The sequence below is a fragment of the Rhagoletis zephyria genome, unplaced genomic scaffold (assembly GCF_001687245.7).
Source record: "Rhagoletis zephyria isolate East Lansing unplaced genomic scaffold, Rhagoletis_zephyria_1.1 Rzeph_scaffold_01180, whole genome shotgun sequence".
NCBI classification, from domain to species: Eukaryota; Metazoa; Arthropoda; class Insecta; order Diptera; family Tephritidae; genus Rhagoletis; species Rhagoletis zephyria.
The window spans coordinates 79,758-99,235 of record NW_016158264.1 but is presented as its reverse complement, the minus strand read 5'-3'; the positions used below and the strand labels follow the sequence as shown (position 1 = coordinate 99,235).

The window sequence follows — 19,478 nt, the reverse complement described above, 5'->3', positions numbered from 1 at the left end:
AATACTATGCGAGGGATGTTTCTAAAGATCTGGGAATTTAATTTTCGTCAATATTAAAATGTAGTTTTACAACATAATCTCCATTTAGCTGAATACATTTATCTCAACGATAAACTAATTTCTGCTTTCGGTGCCTGCTCCACCTATCTATAGCAAGTTTTACGTCAGTTAAGCTTTCAAATCGAAAAGCGCTTTCAAAGCGAAAGCAATTCCCATCGTAAATCGTTCAAAACATCCTTCGTTTTTCTCGCGGTGTGTGGTCTTGCATTATGCTGTTGTAATAACGGACGATCATGCAACTTTCCAGGCCGTTTTTTGACGAATGCCTGTTGGTCAGCTGAATAATTTATAATGATTTCATACCTTCTTTCCACAACGAGAAAATTATTGCCCTTTGACTGAACAATATTGCACTAGATAGTTGTATAAACATGTCAAGACTCATCTGGAACCAATAACACAATTAGATCACCTTTCAAACCCTTGTAAGTACCCAAAACACTACAAAAACGATTCGAATTTAATATACATATGTATCTCTAAGGCGCAGGATATCGGGACCCACGCTGATTTCGAAAGACAGGGATGGGCGTTATTTTGCAGGCAGGACGGGACCAAAATCCATTCCCGACTCCCCCTACTCTCCCGATAAAACTTGCAACCTCCATAAATTCGGAAAATGTTCCATAAAAACCGTTTTATGAAATAAGCACTTTTTATGTTCAAAGAATTTACTCATATGGATTCGATTAACTTAACACGGAGCCCACAAGACGCCATACTTGAAGAATAAGATTCAGTCCCCAACATATTTGTATAGGTTTTGGTTGAAAATACGATCACAGGTATAGGCTTGCAAGATACTACCAAAGTCAAAAACTATTTGCCAGGATTCCTGCCTTTTCCTTTAAGATTATTCACCATACAATTTATAAACTAAAACACACGCAGGGATGGTATATTAAGGGATAGAAGTCGAGTGTTATAGACTTATTTTAGGCCTAAATGGAAGTTTAAAATATTGGCAAAAAACACTATTTGTGACAATTTCACCTCTTTTTTCTCAAAATCTCAAGCTGATGGAAACCATGTATATACTTGCGGACTCGTAATCTGCAGAAAGAAGTCTATCAAAACAGCTTTGACATTTGCCGGACCAAAATCGGTGTCGCCCTGTGTTACCATAATGCTTGAGAAATATTTTCTATTAATATATTTTGCCAAAGCATCCGTTACAAAAAAGAAACTAGGGATCAAATATCCAGCTTTTAAGTGTTTTCGGAAGTTAAGACAGCAATTAAATCTTCTACGAAAACTATTTAACGGATGGTACTCTAATTTTACACCAAAAATTAACATAGAATCAAATCGACAATCCCGATTTTAAGGTGTAATAAATTTTAAATCAATAAAATATTAAAATCTTTCGAAAATTTGCTTCTAATTTGGACCAACCCTTATTCTTAAAATAATCGAGCTAATTTAGAATGAAGTTAATTTAATGCTGTAATTTACAAAACTTTTTACTTGAGTAAGAAAAGTTATTGAGTACTGGAAAGCAGCGGTAATGCTGTGTATATATGAGGACCAAATGAAAGATTTACAGACATTGTGAGATTTAGTATTTGAGGCTCAGATCATTGCAACAAGAGTCGGTTATTCAAAGATGATACCAATTGGGGATTTGCATTATAAGAATTATGCTTTAGTTAAGTGTTAATATACTGGCAAGGAAGCAGTCAAGGGCAAACGATTTTTACGGATTTTTTTTTAATTCTGAGATCAATTTCAATAAATTCTGTAGGTAATAGAAGCGCAAAACGAGTTTCTAAATATTTCAACTTACTTGATTTGCTCCTCGACAACGGCCAGTTTCTTACGATGGCGATCTGCAAGTTCCTGCAGCGCTTCCTCCTTCTCAGCTTGCAGTTTGGCCTTCTGTAGCTCTGAAAAATTATGCATACATAAATATGAGTAGCTTATTATGTTAGATATTTAGAAAACAAATGCCGTCTATAAAGTAATTACCCAATTCCTTTCGATGCTGCTCCCGAATTTCCTGTGTTGCGTGCTGTAACTCCTTAGCGAATTCCTCCTTTACCTGACTTAAACGCTCGCGGAATTTGTCCTCCATTTCTTCTCTCTCGGCTTGAAACTCTTTTTGCAAGTTTTCTGGAAAAATAAAAGTGAAAATAGGATCTCTTTACTAATATTTTACTTAAATATTCGGAAAATTTATATTTCTGAATACATATTATAAAAATATCGTCTTGGATATAGCCTCCATGAGCGGATGTTCTACAGTTTTATACTACCTTCCAATGTTTCTCTCCGCTCTTCCTCCCGACACATCGCATTTTGATATTCACGATCAGCACGATCCAAATGCATTCGCATTTGCAGCAAGGTGTTGTCAGATTTATCCCGCATCTCTATGAACTCTTCGCTCTTGCGTTCAAAACGCTCCTGCAATTCGTTGAGCTGCAATGGAAGTTATTTTGGTACTATTTTTGCTGAAGATAAATTACAAATAATCAAATAATCCTGCAAATCTGAATTTAAAGCGAGTTTGATTGAAATTCACTCGGAAGTGAATTGCAGAACCTGCCTGTATAACTTGTTAAATCGAATTGAAAGGAATACATTTAGGAAGATATAGACCTGTCCTCTTTACTTGAGGAGTTTGGTGTCCTCCCGTGTTCATTACATTAAATGAGTGCTTTTCTGTGATTTTCGCCGCTTTGGTCGATTTCCTAAAACAAAATACTGAGTTTTTGTCCAGTACTTAAGATCTGCACCGTTCGCTAGATTTTCAAAAATTAGTTGTCAAATTAAAACGCTTGACTTGTAGATGAGCAAACTGCTTCTATTTTTTCGAAAGGAGTTGCCAACTGTTGAATAATCAAATTTAAATTATTTAATAATCAATCCGCACCGTTCGCTCGATTTTCTAAAAAGAGGAGTCCAATTAAAAGGCTTGGACTGCAGATGTGCAATATGGTTTCCTTTTCGAACAGAGCTGCCACCTTTTTAAAATGTGCTCGCATTATTTTAAAAAATAAGTCGACTATTACAAAATGGGTATCAACTGAAATGGTTTTGAAAAGATTAATATTTTGACTGAACTATGGGAGAGAAGCCACCTGTTTCAAAAATTAAATTTAGTTTGAACCAAGCGAATTACAGTGGCGGTCAAGGTGGATGAATGGTGTTTCGTTTTTAATATTTACAATGTTTTTCAAGCTAAAATTTATTTTTTGTTGTATTTTATGGTACATACATGTTTTAACATGAGTCATATAAAACCGCAAAAGCCGTCAGCAAAAACAAAAATATTAAAAATGAATGCGATTTTTCAGCCGATCAAAACTTGCACTTATTTTACTAGAATTTCATAAGCCTGTTAACTGCGCACCCAAAAATTGTATAGAAATTCTGGTTAAAAAGTTCGAAATTTAGATGAAAATTTTTGTAGTCTGTATAAACTTCGGAAGTGTGATTTATATGGCTTTTGTTAAAGCTTGAACCATATTTTTATAAACAAAAACAGAGAAATTTTAACTTGAAAAAAAAATTTAAATATTAAAAACGAAACACCATTCATCCTCTTTTCACCACCACAGTAGGTAAGAGAAATGTGTATCACCATATGGGTGCGAAACGAAAGGGCTTTCAGACGGTATATTTATTTGGACCACTTTATGTATCTCAACCAAACTTGGTACACGTAAAAACGAATGGTAATGGCAATTTACAGAAATTCAAAAGCTGTGACATTTCAGTAACAACGACATCTAATTTACTCAAAGTTGATGTTTTCAATAGCCCCTCCCTAATAACAATAGTTTATAAATTTTTGGAAAGTGGGCGTGGTCCCACCCACGTTATTTACATGTTTTTCTTTAAAATTTATTTTATAATTCCTACGAAACTCGATGCACATGTATGTAGTGTAGTAAATCAAGCTCTTGAAAAATGTTAAAATTGGAATTACGCCCACCTGCCACGTAGCGGTCATTTTCAGAAAACCGAAAATTCTATTTTTAAAACTTGCAAAAAAGCGAAAATTCTATATATAAAACTTTCGCTGCTTGCATTTCCCCTTGTTACCGTCAGATATTTTGTTAGAAATCTGTTCTGAATATACCCCTTTTAGGTTCCTGTGTCAAGAAAATTCGTAATAAGAAGGACCAGCTTGCCAGAAAAGCTGTAACTGTTGAGATTCGTTTAGCTGTGAACAAAGAAATACAAGACAAATGAGCTTTGAAATTAAAGTTTGCACGTCTCGACCACTTTCAAGTTAATGCATTTTTATCTAATACCACTGTCATAGTCAAACGCTATTAAACGCAGCCGGCATAATGTGGCATAGCCTGTATAGACCAATATTCATACTTATCTTTATGTACCTTTAATATACCGATAATTACTAACCTCAGTTCTGAGCTCATCCTCGTTGGAGCTGTATCGTGATGTTAGAGCACGAAGCTCTTCAATATGCTCAGTTTGCAGCTTCTCGAGAGCTTCCCGACGCTCGTCCACGTAAACGGATTCGAGTTCAGTTTTCAGTCTTGTCATCTCTGTACTGTTAAACAATGTGGCAAATTTAGTTTTATAGTTTTAATATATTTCATATCATATTCTTACTATAGTTTGTCCTCCCAGAAGACGGCAGCTTGATTCCGCACCTCATTGATACGATTGACTACTTCTCGTTCCTTATCACAGAGCGCGCTGTAATTAATTAATTTTTGTTTTTGCATTATTCAAACTTTTGAACACATTTTCACTAGCTCACCTATCACACTGATTCTTGATTTTCTTCACGGCTTTCATTTGTTCCTCCAGATTTGTATTGGTCTGCTGCAGTTCTCCTCTGATATTATCGATTTGTTGCATAAGAGATTTTATAGCTAGCTCCTGTTCGGTTACAACGCCCCGCAGCAATTTAACCTCAGCCTGGTATACCTTTAAACCTTCAACTTCCTGCTTGCGCTCCTCTAACTCATTCTCTAATTCCTCCGCTCTCTCCAAGGCCAACTCTCGCTCTTGCTGAATTTTATCGGTTTTTTCTTTATTTTGCTGATGTATCTGACGAAGCTGCCATTCACAATCGGCCATTAGCGTATCTTCCCGATCTAAATAAGCATACAAAAAAAAATTACTTAGGAAAATATGTGTCAAATTTGAGTTTAGTCCAACACCCACCCCTGTTTTGCGTTCTCAACATTTCGAATTCCTTTTGCCATTTATCCTGACAGATTTTCCGTTCCGCCTCAGAGCTCTCCAGCGCATTTTTCAATATTGTGATCTGTGCTTCCAATTCGCCGCGTATTTTTTCAACTTCCTTTCGCCATTCTTCTGCTTCGGATTGCGCTGCTGCGAGTTGTGTTTGTAGATTACTGGCCAACTGTTTAGTTTCTTTGTACTTCACCTCCAATTCGTTGTACTGAGTTTCGACTTCCTCTGTCGAGAAAAAAATCCAATCAGCAGTTGTAGCCAGTCTAACTTACACGATACTGAGCTTACCATATTTTCTCCTGAACTCGTCCTCATTCTCACTGTATTTGTGGCGTAGACTTGTTTTTTCATCTTCAAGTAATTTCAACCGCTTTCGCACGAAGTCGTCGTCCATTTGCGCCGCCTTTAGTTCGCCTTGTAATCCTTAAATTGTTAAGTAGATAAATATTAATTTTTGTGATGTTATTACTAAATATTAGATATGTTTGTACATATGTACATAAAAGTATGTATCTGCATCAGTGGCGGATCCAGAGGGGTTAAACTACGTGTCAGTCAGTGGCGGACCCATGGGGAGTGTTTTAATACATAGACACCATTTTATACATACATATGCGCCATATTAAAATACCCCCCGTAGGTCCGCCACTGACTGACACGTAGAATAACACCCAAAATCTCCCCGCTGGATTCGCCCCTGATCTGCATGAAACATCATTTTTAGTTAATTTCCTTACGCTCTACATTCCACGCCTTCGCCGACAGTTCTTGCTCCAGTTTTCCAATTTTCGCCTGCATTTCCGCGACTTTGTTCTGCAAATTTTGCACATTCTTCTGCGCATCCCCAATTTGCGTGTTGTAACGTGATTTTTGCTCAATTAGTTCTCGTCTGGAAAATATATTAATTTTTAATATAAATTCAATTAAATTGTCATTAAAACAAGTAGTTTATTTCAATGGTTTGTGCATACGTTCCTAGTTATTTTGCACACACTTGCACAACCATGTATGTATGTACTTAATATGTTACTTATTTTAAGAAGCTGTGAATTATCAAATTATCGAATTAATAACCTACCCGCCCGCTTTGGCTGAGTGCTTAGAGGTGTGTACTGTCGAGAGAATACTTGGGCCCCGGACTAAAAAATCACGAGCCCCTATACATAAATCATATTAATTTAAACGCATATGGTAATTTTATATAATTTAAGGAGTCAGAAACAATCAGCACGAATCGGAATATAAGTATTTGTTTGTAATAAAAGCCTATAACGAAGGGGAGTTACATTGCAAAAAATTAATAACAAGTTATGATTCTCATATTTCGGGCCTCTTAAAAAGCCCTGGCCCCCTTCCCCCTTTTCGGGCCTGCTACTACTCTGTAGGGTCTGGGTTCGATCCCTGGTCTTAGCAACATCTAAATTGCCTCCGCAGGCAATGACCAACATCTGAGTGTATCTCTGACATTAAAAGCTTTTCATAAAATACATTTCCTTTTCGGGTAAAACTGCACCACCTCCCCCCCTTTGTGTAATAAGATCAAAACGCATACCACAAAAAATAAAGAGGTTTAGGAAAGTTTGCTACCGGGAATATTTTAAATATTACAATTCTGGTGTTAAATTAATGCGGTTTAAGAAGGTTTACTGTCGAAAATACTATTTGAAAAACTTCATTCAGTTAAATTGACAAGATAAGGTAAATATTGAATTAGTACACCTTTGAAGAAAGTTCGCGATATGTATGTAGACTGGAGTTATAAGAATACAAATTAAATTTCCATGAGAAAGCCCATCATAATTCCCATCATAAATCTCTTTCTTTTATTTTCCAAAAATTAGCCCATACGAGTCTTGGAAGGGAGGAACAATCCAAAAATACTTTTTTCATGAATTTATTGATATGAAATATTAATTTATCTATTGTGAGTATGTTAATTTAGTGGCCAAGGCATTCGGTGCCAAGCGTTCATTGTAGCAAGCATACCTTTGACGTGCGTTCTTTCAAACCAACGCCAGCGCCAAAGTCAACGCGAAAGTTCTATGTAGACCGGCCTTTAAACACATTTTTATTGATTGAATAGTCATTTACAATGAAATTTGTCAGCTACAGATGTGAAGTGATTGACAGTCATAATTTACATATGGGTTGATCTACGAGTACCCTTTTTAACTGAGATGACTAACCATTTAGAATTTTTCGAATCAGTTAAAGAAAACTCAACTTAAAAGGTATTACAAAATATTGCAACGAAGTACATTTGACTGTACTTCGAAGTACGAAGTACAACGGCTCAAAAAGAAGTACTGTACTTCCGAAAGCAGTACGGTTGGTCACGTTAGTTATAAATGAAGAAGTTAAAAAAAACGTGGTTGTGACGCCAAAATATTCTCCGGTTTATTCGGTTTAAGTGGTAATAGGTGGCTGCAAGCGCGCCTCTGGCTTGAAGAAATCGGCTCGGTATGTAAACGTGTTATCGGTTGGGAAACCACCCCCATCCTAGCAATGGATTGTGCACTGAGTAGGGATGAAACGATACGAGTAAATACAAGTAAATACTCGATACTTTTTGTTCCATACCAAGTAATTTTTTGCATCGATACTTTTGAACCAAGTACTAAGTAGGTATCGAAACACAAACAAATACTCGAAACCAGATACTTAGGCAAAGAACATAGGGACGCGACAACGAGAGCGTCAAAACCTAGTGCAGCAACCGTCAGCTCAGAAAGCAGAGAAAACAATTTTTTGAAGTGAAACTTCTTTAGCGGCGGTTGGTTGGGTGGGAGTAAATTGGCAAATTCAGCGGAAATTGCACACGGAAATGGTGCAACGGAAATGATGCAACGGAAATGGTGCAACGGAAATGGGTGGGGCTAAAACAAGTACTTCTTGTGTGTATGCAAAGGAAATGATGTAACGGAAGTGATGCAACGGAAATGGTGCTACGGAAATGGTTGGGGCTGAAACAAGTACTTCTTGTGTGTATGCATATGGTATGAATTTAACAAAAACATGCTAATAAAAGGTTAGAGGATAACACTTAGAAATACCAATACAAGAATGAAAGTAAAGGTGAGTACGTACACAGATAAAGAAAATTATAAAGGCAACGGTAAAAATAAAAACAAAAACAAAGATGTGTAAAGATAAAGGTAAACACGAGGACCAAGGTAAATTTAAACACTTTACTTATATGTATAAGGGCTAGGGCTGTGCGATTAATTGATTACTCAAAATTTTAATTAATCATAAAGTAAATAACTCAATTATTCGATTAATTGGAAATTATGATTACTCAAAAGTTCAGTTACTCGAGTAATCAAGATTTTTGATTAACTAAAAACAAAAATATTTGAGTAATTTGCTTTATGATTAATCAACATTTCGAGTAAAATGAGTAATCAACATTTCAACTCTTTACATATGTATAAAGTAGTTAAAGTTCCTTGATACTTTGAAAACAACGTTTCTGTTTTCAAAAATGAAAGCAAACAATTTTTTTCATATCGAGGGCTTATATTCAATATCCTCTATCTGCAAAAACTCAATTTTTCAGGAGAGCAAAAAAACTGTTTTGGCAGCTGTTTTTAAAAGTGTTAATAATTTTAAGTACACACGCATGTCTTAAATATTCACGCAATATACTAAAAATAGTTTTTTACTTTTAATTCATTTAATTTTAGTTTAAAGATCAGATAAAGGTTATTGCAATTCGAATTATAACTATTTATATAGAAAAATTTGCTGATAGAGGGTTTTGCAGAATAATGAAAATGTCAGTTCTTTAGACGTAAATACTATGTTAAACTAAGATTTTAATGCAGAAATCATAGGTGTGAAAATTCGTTCCCTTCTATTCCGATGTGCCCAGGTAACCACATAATTTTAAATGTGTGTTTGTGTCAAAAGAGTATTTCACGTGATTTCGAAATTATATGAGAATCATTAGCACTGTTAAAAGAGGCTTCGCTGGCTGGTTTACTGTCCGTTCAGATGAGGAAATTTCCTTCGTTTATAGAGGCGAAACGTACAGCTGATTCGGCTGTAAATGCCGAGCAGTACGCGGAAAAGCACTGAAGACAATTGTAACACCCAGCCCTTTTGTTACCACCATATCTGGAACCGTCTGTGAAAATAAGCTCCCAGGTAATTTATGAGTATCAAACTGGGCAAATGCCCTTGCGGTAGAGTTTTTACTTTAGTAAGCATCGGATGATGTCGAAATCTTTGATGTAGCTTAATATACGAAATAAAGGTGATTGCTTGCTACATCAGTTTTTTTTGTTGAAAGCAGGATTCGACGTGAGAGATAGCTTTTATTGGCGAGGTGGGAAATGCACGGATGCTTTTTCTCCTCTGCTACATAGTAAGGTGTTTCTAGCAATTTGAGATGTTTTTTTGCGCAGTGTCCATAAATTACGAGCCCAAAAACAACTTTTACATAATGTCAGTTCTGCTTAAAATTAGGTGTATTGTAAAAAATCATTCCAAATATTTTCAATGTATCAGTATAGGGGAGGGGTGTTAGACAAGGAGAGGGTTGGATGTATGTATTTATTTGTATTTTCTGCATATGTGAAAAAATTACTTTGTCAGCTTAAATCTGAGCTCCTGAAGATTTGGACCAATTGATTAGATCGTTTAGTATGTTAGAAAAAATAATTTTTACTTGCGTCAAGTCCTTAGTCTTAGAAAAAATTAAAATATCATTAGCGTATTTAGTTTGGCAATAGGAATAATAATAGCAGTTTCCCACTCTTGATGATATAACCCTTGAAATAAAATGTAGTTATGGAGTTTAATGACTCTATGTTTGATGGGATACGGATGTTTTTTTAGAACGGGGTACGGTATTTTGTCTGCACCAGGGCTTTTGCCTGTCATCGAAGAGATGGTTGGTCAAACTCTTAAATAGATATGAGTAAGAGAGAATTGTGGGAATCTTCGGACCAAGTGGAGGCAAATAAACATATACACATCGCTCATTTACTTTAGTAGTGTCATAATCCAAAAAATACAAATTTTGAGTTGAGTATGCAGAAATTATCGCTATGTCTTCTTCTATTTCTTGTAAAAATATCATAGCTGTATCGATTAAGCCCTGTATGCAGCTCTCAAGAAAACGGTCAAGAAAAAATTGCCATTATTTCGCGTGTATGTCCAAGGAATTTTGACATTTTTTGATACTTCACAGCCTGTTGCCTCACTCTTTCCTCAAGAAATAATGGAACGGGCATATATTTCTGTTGCAAACCTGGGTTGCCTTATGCTCTTTCTTCACAAAAAACTTTAGAAAACCGCAGTAGAAAGCGTAGTAAATTTCTTAAGAACTGCATACTGCCTTAAGGAAATTTGACTCAAGAAAATTTCTTAGCCATTTCTTGTACGTCATTTTATATGGAGTTTTTGCTTTTCTTGAGAGCTGCATACAGGCCTTTACCAGAATCTCACTAGAATAAAATATGTATTCATTTTTAGTATCGGCGTATATGTAAACTCAAAACTTTAAAGCCGTCTTTCTCGAGTTTTGATTTTTTGAGTTATGACAGTATTGTAGTAAATGAGCGGACATGTATATACCTGTAAGCTACCGGCCAAACCCGATCTTAGAATAAACTATTTTTGTAACTCTCATCATCAGTCCAACTGAAGCTACGCAGTCCACAAGATTTGGTTTCGGTTGGACATCGCATTAGGTAGAACAAGTATAGCCTGGGCAAAACTAGTTTGACCTAAGATCGGATTTTACCGGAACATATACATACATGCATCGGCACATGTACCTTACCCAGTCTTTATTTGACCTGCCACAAAAAAAATGGTAATGAAAACGATTTTCCAGCAAAATTGTGTAGATAGAGGATTTTGCTTTTGTAACAAAATGTTATTGCAGATAGTGGATTTTTCAAAATGAGAATATAATACCATAAAAGCAAAATTTTAAGTTTGGCATTATTGTCATGGCTGAAGGATAAATAAGAGCTCACGTTACCATCAAAAACTCATTTTCATCAAAATTGTAGATAGAGGGTATTGAATATACAGTGACGAGCAAAACTGTAACATGGTGTAACACTTTTCAATTCAGCCATCACTATATTTCCAAGTTCTAAAGACTTTCATCCTTTTGTTGTATATTCCTGTTGGTACATCCCTGCTCCCTCTCTCATAACGATTTGAAGTCAATACAACAACAACAAAAAAACCAGCAGACAAAAATGTAAATTGAGGCAGATGTTACAGTTTTACACTCACACTCAGTTTTGCATTTGACAGTTATCTTTTACTTAGTTGGAAGTCAGATGACTTTTTTCTTTATTGTAATTTATAGAAGTAGTGATCACCAGTAAATAATATAGTTAATCAGAAACCATAAATGTAAATAATAGATTTACTGCGGAAATGCGGGACCGCACGAAAAGTGGCAAACAATTTTGGAATTTGCTACTTGAAAATGTTAAGACTAAGAAGAAATATAGCCTAAAGTGTTCCCAAGGACAAAGGAAGTCTGTCAAAAAATATTACGGTACGATATCTTGTGAATTTAGCAGCAAGTAGCGATGCAACCACTATTACAGAAGCGCTTAAGGTATTAAACTTTAACGCAAATCAATAGACAGCGAGGCGAAGAATTGCCAAATTGAGCGCAAAGGCATCATAAAGAAGAAAAAAGCAAATTTGATCAAAATACATGTGCGAGTGTGGCAGCGTTTTGCTGCATCGCACGAAAACCGAACCGTTGCCTATTGGGATATGTTAGGCCGTTCAGAATGCAATAAAAAACATATTTTTAAGTTTCAATTGAAGGTAATTTGGTCTGACAAGACTAAATTAATCGCTTTCAATCAGATGGCCGGGCATGGTATTGGGTCAAAGACCCAAATTAAGCCCATGCGCAGCATGTAAGGCAAACTGTGAATAACAGTGGTCGGTCAATAATAGTTTGGGGTTGTATTTCAAAAATTTTCTTGGTCTGTTAGTACACATTATGCGTAAGGAACAGTATCTGTTCATATTTCGACAAAATTTGGAAGATGTAGTCGAAAAAATGAGAATTTCTGCTGAAAAATCACTCAAAACACACTGCACATGTTCGCAAAGACTGGATACAAAAGCCAAAATTTGCAAATTTGAAATGACCTCCACAATCCGCGGGCATGAATCTCATTGAGAATTTGCGAAAACAACTAAAAGCACAGCTTACTAAGTATCTAAGTCCGTAAAATCGAGTACATGAGCTGTGAAAGCAAACTAAGGATATACCTCCAGAATTTTTACAGAGATACAAATAAGGTATGCCAAATCGTATCCAGGAACTGAAACAAGCAAAATAGTACTGAACATTGTGTTAGTATTTAGCTCTTTTTTTTCGTGAAAATTGTTAAAAAGTTCTTAAAAATGTATGAGTGCAAAACTGTAGCATCTGCCTTAATTTACATTTTTGTCTGCCGGTTTTTTTACTGTTGTTGTATTGACTTCAAATCTTTATGAGAGAGGGAGTAGAGATGTACCAACAAGAATATACAACAAAAGTATGAAAGTCATTAGAACTTGGAAAGATAGCGACGGCTGAAGTAAAAAGTGTTACACCATGTTACAGTTTTGCCCGTCACTGTAAGCCCTCGATATACAGAATGTAAAAAATAAAATAAGCATTTTCCAAAGCAAACTCTGTTAACGAGCAAAATTATTTTTTTTGAGTAATCATATTTCAAGTAACTCGATTAATCATCGTTTTGAGTAATCAAAATCTTGATTACTCGAGTAATTGATTAACCGAATAATTGATTAACCAACTTGCTCGAGTAATCGAATAATCGCACAGCCCTAATAAGGGCAAAGGTGAAGGGGCCTAATGTTGATGAAGAAAATGATAAACATAAAAGGAAAAACAAAGATGAGGATGAGGATACCGATAAAAGTAAAGATGAAGATAGGGGAAGAAAGATTAAAATAAAGGTAATTAAAGAGGAAAGGATATAGAGAGAGACACAGAGACTCAATCTGGGAACCATTTTTGGATTTTAGAGTTTTTAGAGATTCTCGAGATTTATCGATTAAATAATCGATATTTTTATCGGTTTCGCTATCGATATTTATCGATTTTGTTATCGATGTTTACCGATTTTGGTATCGATATTCATCGATTTTGTTATCGACAATTATCGACTTTGTTCTCGATATTTATCGATTTTGTTATCGATTTGTTTATCGATATAAATCGATTTTGTTATTGATACTTATCGAGTTTATAATCGATATTGTTATCGATTTTGTTCTCGATATTTATCGACTTTGTTAGCGATGTTTATCGATTTTGTTAGCGATGTTTATCGATTTTGTAATCGATATTTATCGATTTTGTTATCGATATATATCGATTTTGTTACCGTTATTTATCGACATCGTTAGCGATATTTATCGATTTTGTTATCGATTTGTTTATCGATATAAATCGATTTTGTTATCGATATTTATCGATTTTGTTATCGATATTTATCGATATTTTTATTTATTTTCTAATCGATTTAGCTACAAATGGTATTATCGATGTTGCTATTGAAATTTTTATCGAATTTGTCTTCGATTTTGTTATCGATATTTTGATGGACGTTATATCGATAGAGTATGAAGATAAAAATGAAAATAATGGAAAAACAGAATAACATGAATGTTATTAAAACGAACAGTAGTAGAGGTAGGAATCTACTACATTGATAGAAAAAAAGCGAAAAAATATAACCTTAAGCAAAAGCAGATGTGTGTATGTATAGATAGATAAGTAACGTAAGTTTCACTTCTACAGTGTGGCCCAGGTGCACTTACTTTTTTTTGCTTTTGTCGCTATGCTCTTCCGCTTTCTTCGTTTTTCGCTTCACTGTGTGCTGCCATATTGAAAAATAAAGGTTTGTTTTTGTCGCTATTAACCGAAAAGGTCTTTTCGCTCTCTTTGTAACGTCACAATGTTCTTAGCCTAAGGCAAATTTAGGTTCGGCAATCTTTCCTCCTCTATTATTGCTAAGCGCCTATTATTGCCATGGTTGCTTAATTGCCAGCAAATAAGCGAGATGGCGACAAAATCGATATGATGCAAATAATATGGATGTGTTCAGAAATGCATCAAGCCAAAGAATCAGTCTCTTTTATTTCTAAACAATAATTGATGGAAGTGTCCAACATGCGCAGCCACGGTTAAATGCCTAATTGGAACTTAGTTACATAATAAGGCACTTCATCAATTATAGTTTAGGAGTAAAACATGTTGATGCTCTGGCTTGATGCGTTTCTGAACACACCCTATATGCTCCAATTACTTCATACTTCATCAAAGTCGATAAAATGCGATGTATACAAGTCCCAAATATTTAAGTGGATGAGTAAACTGGATGAATGCTCAGCACAGAAGTTCAAAGCGATGTTAAACTCACTGAGTAACTCTATTAGAGCACGTTCACATGACAGGCGCTTAACCCGCCTGCACGAACTTATTTGCGTTTAACTGGCGTTAGCATATGAACACCCTAAGTAAAATGCAACGGAATAAGTGTAGTTGTACTCGCGTGTTTAGCTCCCGGTATGTGAACAGGGACTTCTTCGCGCGGAAAAGGCTAGCGGAAAATACTAAAGGCAGGGAAGCCGGGCTCTTTTATTAAAAAAAAGAAGAAAGCAGGGATTTGACGTTTTGAGATTTGTGCATTTTGACAGTATAGAGTGTGGTTATTTGGAAATTTCTTTATTGAGCTGAATTTATTCTCAATAAAAATATCTAGACGACACCACTCTGTGGTCGGTCAAACCAGATAATCGGATGGAGCCGACATCCTGCCAGCTGAGCTATGGAAATATCGCAGTGAGGAGCTGATAAGTGCATGTATCACCTCTTATGTAGACTATGGCCAGATGAACGCATGCCGGACGACTGCAATTTAAGTGTGCTCTGCCCAGTCCACTGTAAAGGTGACCCCGTTGTTCGCGCCAACTACCGCGGAATCAGCCTTCCAAGCACTCTTTTCGAGTGTATTATATGGGTGTTTCCAGCGGAAGGTCCACCACGACAAAAAAAATAAAAGTTTTATATCTAACGTATTTACGGGCCGATTTGTCTGCTTTTTAAAATATATACTGGCTAAGTAAGTAGAATCATCTTTGCATAAAATGGTCTTCCTAGGTGGTGCCAAGGTCGAGATATTTCGAAAAACCGTATTTATGGTCCGATTTGGTTCGAATTTGGCGTATGTGGTTGAAACATAATAAATCATAGATTTCTAATAAATTGACCCTGAATTGGCGCTGAAGTCAAAATATAAAGTATATTCTACATAAAATACATGTTTTATTTGCGTTGAAAATTCATTTAAAAGCAATATTAACAAAAATATAACGATGGAAATTTATGTCACGTGACGCCACGTCACGTCACGTTTCACACTTGGGGTTGTAAAAGAGAATTGAAACAATTTGCATTAATTCAAAAAACTCTAAAAACAACTAAAATTGCTCCAAATCATATTAAAATAAGTTTCATGAAAATAGCCATCCACAATTCGCAGAGTTTTGCGATTTTGTAAGAAAAGAAAAAATCAACTTCCATTTTTTGTCACGTAACGACACTCTCTTTAAATGCTTATATTTCAGGACCAAGCAGTTCGATTGATTTGATTTTTCGGTTAAATATAGAGCTAATTATGTGCTATACAATGGCCCAAAAGAGTTAAAGAAAACAAATGGTATTCCTTTTTTGTATCACATTGAAATCGTACGACTGCCACGTGCGCCACCATGGGAATGCCCATATGCAAGTCTGAAGCTCATCGTCAATAAACTGGTTGGGCCTTATCAGTGTCGCTTTAGACCTGGCAAATCCATAATGGATCAGGTATTCACAATACGCCAAATCTTGGAAAAGGCCCGCGAGTAAAGGATCGACACTCACCACCTGTTTGTCGACTTTAAAGCCGCTTTAGACTTCACTAAAAGGAGTAGTCTATACACCGCTATGTCTGAATTTTGCATCCTCGCCAAACTGCTACGGCTATTTAAAATTAAGTTGAGCAATACCACCAGCTCTGTCAGAATTGGGAAGGCCCTCTTCGAGCCGTTCTCCAACAAATGGAGTTTCAGACAGGGCGACTCCCTTTCATGTGATTTCTTTAATCTGATGCTGGAGATAATAGGAGCCACAGAACTGAACCGCTCAGGAACAATTTAATATAAAAGCGTGCAATTGCTGGCGTACGCAGATTACATCGACATCATTGGCAACAAAAATCGCAAAGTCTGTTCTGCCTTTTCCAAGTTGGATAAGGAAGCAAAGCGAATGGGTCTGGTGGTGAACGAGGACCAGACGAAGTATCTTCTGTCATTAAACAAACAGTCAGCACATTCGTGCCATGGCACCCACGTCACTGTGAAAATTATAATTTCGAGAAAGTAGAGAAATTCGTTTACTTGGGAACTAGCATTAACACCGGTAATAATGACAGCATGGAAATCCAACGCTGAATATCTCTTGCCAACGAGTGCTACTTTGGACTAGGTAGGCAATTCAGGACTAAAGTCCTCTCTCGACGTAGGAAAACCACACTCTATACTGGTGTATGGCGCTGAAGCATGGACAAAGACAACATCCGATGAGGCGGCTCTTGGAGTAATCGAGAGAAAGATTTTCGGAAGATTTACGGGCCTTTATACGTTGGCGACAGAGAGTGCCGTGGACGATAGAACGATGAGCTGTATGAGATTTACTCACACTCGGGAACCGCCGGTGGTAGCAGAGGAAGGGGGAGATCCCACTGTGATGGAAAGACTAAGTGGAGAAGGACTTGGCTTCACTTGGTATTTCCAATTGGCGTCAGTTGGCACAGAAGAAAAACGACTGACGTGCGTTGTTGAACTTGGCCAAAATCGCTTAGGCACTTACAGCAACAAATAAGAAGAAGAATATTGTAGCGAGTCGCTACTAGCGAACCTGCAGTGTAATTGCTGAACAGGTTCCCATATAAACATTTTGTGACCAAAAACATGCTCCAGATGACGAATTTCATCGAATTCAGGCAAAATATTTTGACGGGGTTATAAAATATCTTATTTTTTTATTCGGCTGGGAAAGCAGCATAATTAAAAATTGTATGCATATAACTGCATTAAGTTTATTATAGTTTTGTGATTTATTATTTTTACTTTCCTAATACACCTTTTAAACTGATTTCAAACGGTGGGGCTATTCAGAGAACATTAAAATAAAAGCTTCCGAAAAAAGGTCCCTCCTAAAAGCGCTTAGAAACATTCTTCATTTTGACAATGAGCTAGAGACAATTTATTTTTTATTTTTTGAATCATATGTTATTTTGATAGTGACAGCTCTACCCCGCTCAGCAAATCAGTATCATATGCACAACGTGGGAAATAATGAAAACTTATTTCCTAAGTTAGTGTTGTGTAGCCCAAACAGTGCGTTTATTGTACAGACGTTTTGACGGAAATGAGGCACCCACGCGTCTGCCGTATGCAGGTTTTTTGCAAAAAGTTCGTGAGGCTGGGATGCTCACGGTCACCGCAGTCGCAAGGTGCGTACTTACGGGAATGTAGCAGAAAGTATGCGACTCAGTTTTAGAACATCGATTCGCCATCGATCTCAACAACTCAACATTTCACGCACCAGCCTGATGAGAATTTCGCACACAGACCCCGCATTATTCTCTAACAAGGTCCAATTGAAGGCGCATGACCACCCACATAATTATAGCTATTCACTTTGTGCCTTAGAACAGCTTGAAAAGTTATATTTTCTGACGAAACGCATTTTCATCTGGGAGGCTGCATGAATGAAATCGTATTCCGCAAATAAAGTGGAATGGTTGCTCTTTAGCATAAACCATTAATAGGGAGTGCGTAATTAGATGTTATTGCAGTAAAAAATAAATATATCTCAGTAACTACTGATTCAATTAAAAAATATATATATTGAACTTTCTGAACTACGTAGGTCTTCAGCCCCGCTTCACTCATCGTACAAATGACTCGGATAAATTCGATAGCTCTTTCTTCGCGAAAGGTTAGCGTTTTGGCTGACAGGGTCTTATTATGGTCACCACAGCCTTTTTCGACTTTTCGTTTCCTGCAGGGTTATTTTATGTGATCTACTGTAGTATATGTATGTTCTTGAATCACTCGCAAGAATTGGCTAATTTTTTATGAGTATTTTATTTTAAATACAAGAATTTAACAATTCTGTATATATAAACATGGAAAAATAATAGGAAAAATGTTGGTCTTGTGGTTTTGTTTTTTAGGTTTGTGGATATTTTGTGTTGAAAATCTGTTTACGAAATGACTCGCGGTATACAGTGAATAAGAGCAGAGGTGGATTGTATAGGATAAGTTAATATATGTATGAATATGCGTCTGTAAGTATGTACTCGTGCGTATTCTTATAATTGTTTGTGTACATGTATAATGTGTACATTAGGCATATAACTTTTAAAAATTTTTGTGGAAATATTAAATCTAAATGGAATCATGCAAAGAGTTTATATACATATAAAAACCGGTGTATGATCTTAATTAAAAAAATAGCAAAAACCTCCCGCAGGAATCCTATTGAAAATTTTGCACCCACTTATAATGATTATTTTTATGTTGCAACATTTTCAGAAATATCGTAAATAGCGCCGAGGCCAATCTCTTAAATTAAAAGTTTGTATTTTAAGGAAAGGCAAACTGAAATTTGCTAACCACATCTGAAGATAATTGCAATTAACTGAATTGCCTTTTTCAAACCTGATAAGACCGAAGTTTAGCTGTATCTGTAAAACTGTTCTAGTTTCTTTCATTAAATTTGATTCTATATTAGGATACAGGAGGAAATTCTACATGTGTCATCAGATTTTTGGGAAAAATTTTTTTTTAAATAAGATTTAGGTATTAGATTTTTTTCCTATAATAGTAATTCCTCTCTACTGTATTTAATAAGGAGTTTTTTCACCTACCTATCAGCAAATTTTCAGCGAAAAAAAGAATACGAAACTGGACAAAAAGAATTACCACGAAGAGCTGATTAACACACTCAAGGAATTTTTAATATGTTAGAAAATTAGCTGCTGAATTATTATCATAGTAACTACTATCGTCGAACTAGATCCCTTGTTACACCTGCGATAAAAACAAAAAAAATTCAACACACACGAAAGAATTGATATATTCTCGAAACTGTGGGCCAAATATAGTAAAACTGC

The 19,478-nt window shown here is 35.9% G+C and overlaps 1 protein-coding gene across 6 annotated transcripts in view; it reads right to left on the bottom strand.

The window, feature by feature from the left end:
• Positions 1-19,478, bottom strand: part of LOC108363063 (uncharacterized) — an 84,967-nt gene that overhangs the window by 5,257 nt on the left and 60,232 nt on the right. For all 6 annotated transcript variants that reach the window (XM_017616307.1, XM_017616306.1, XM_017616303.1 and 3 more), the window contains 9 exons: positions 5,979-6,130; positions 5,530-5,664; positions 5,209-5,466; positions 4,799-5,138; positions 4,648-4,734; positions 4,435-4,585; positions 2,316-2,481; positions 2,029-2,172; positions 1,847-1,946 (listed from right to left, as the gene is read on the bottom strand). In XM_017616307.1, coding sequence (XP_017471796.1) covers positions 1,847-1,946; positions 2,029-2,172; positions 2,316-2,481; positions 4,435-4,585; positions 4,648-4,734; positions 4,799-5,138; positions 5,209-5,466; positions 5,530-5,664; positions 5,979-6,130 — 1,533 coding nt within the window. The remainder of the gene's footprint in view (positions 1-1,846; positions 1,947-2,028; positions 2,173-2,315; positions 2,482-4,434; positions 4,586-4,647; positions 4,735-4,798; positions 5,139-5,208; positions 5,467-5,529; positions 5,665-5,978; positions 6,131-19,478) is intronic.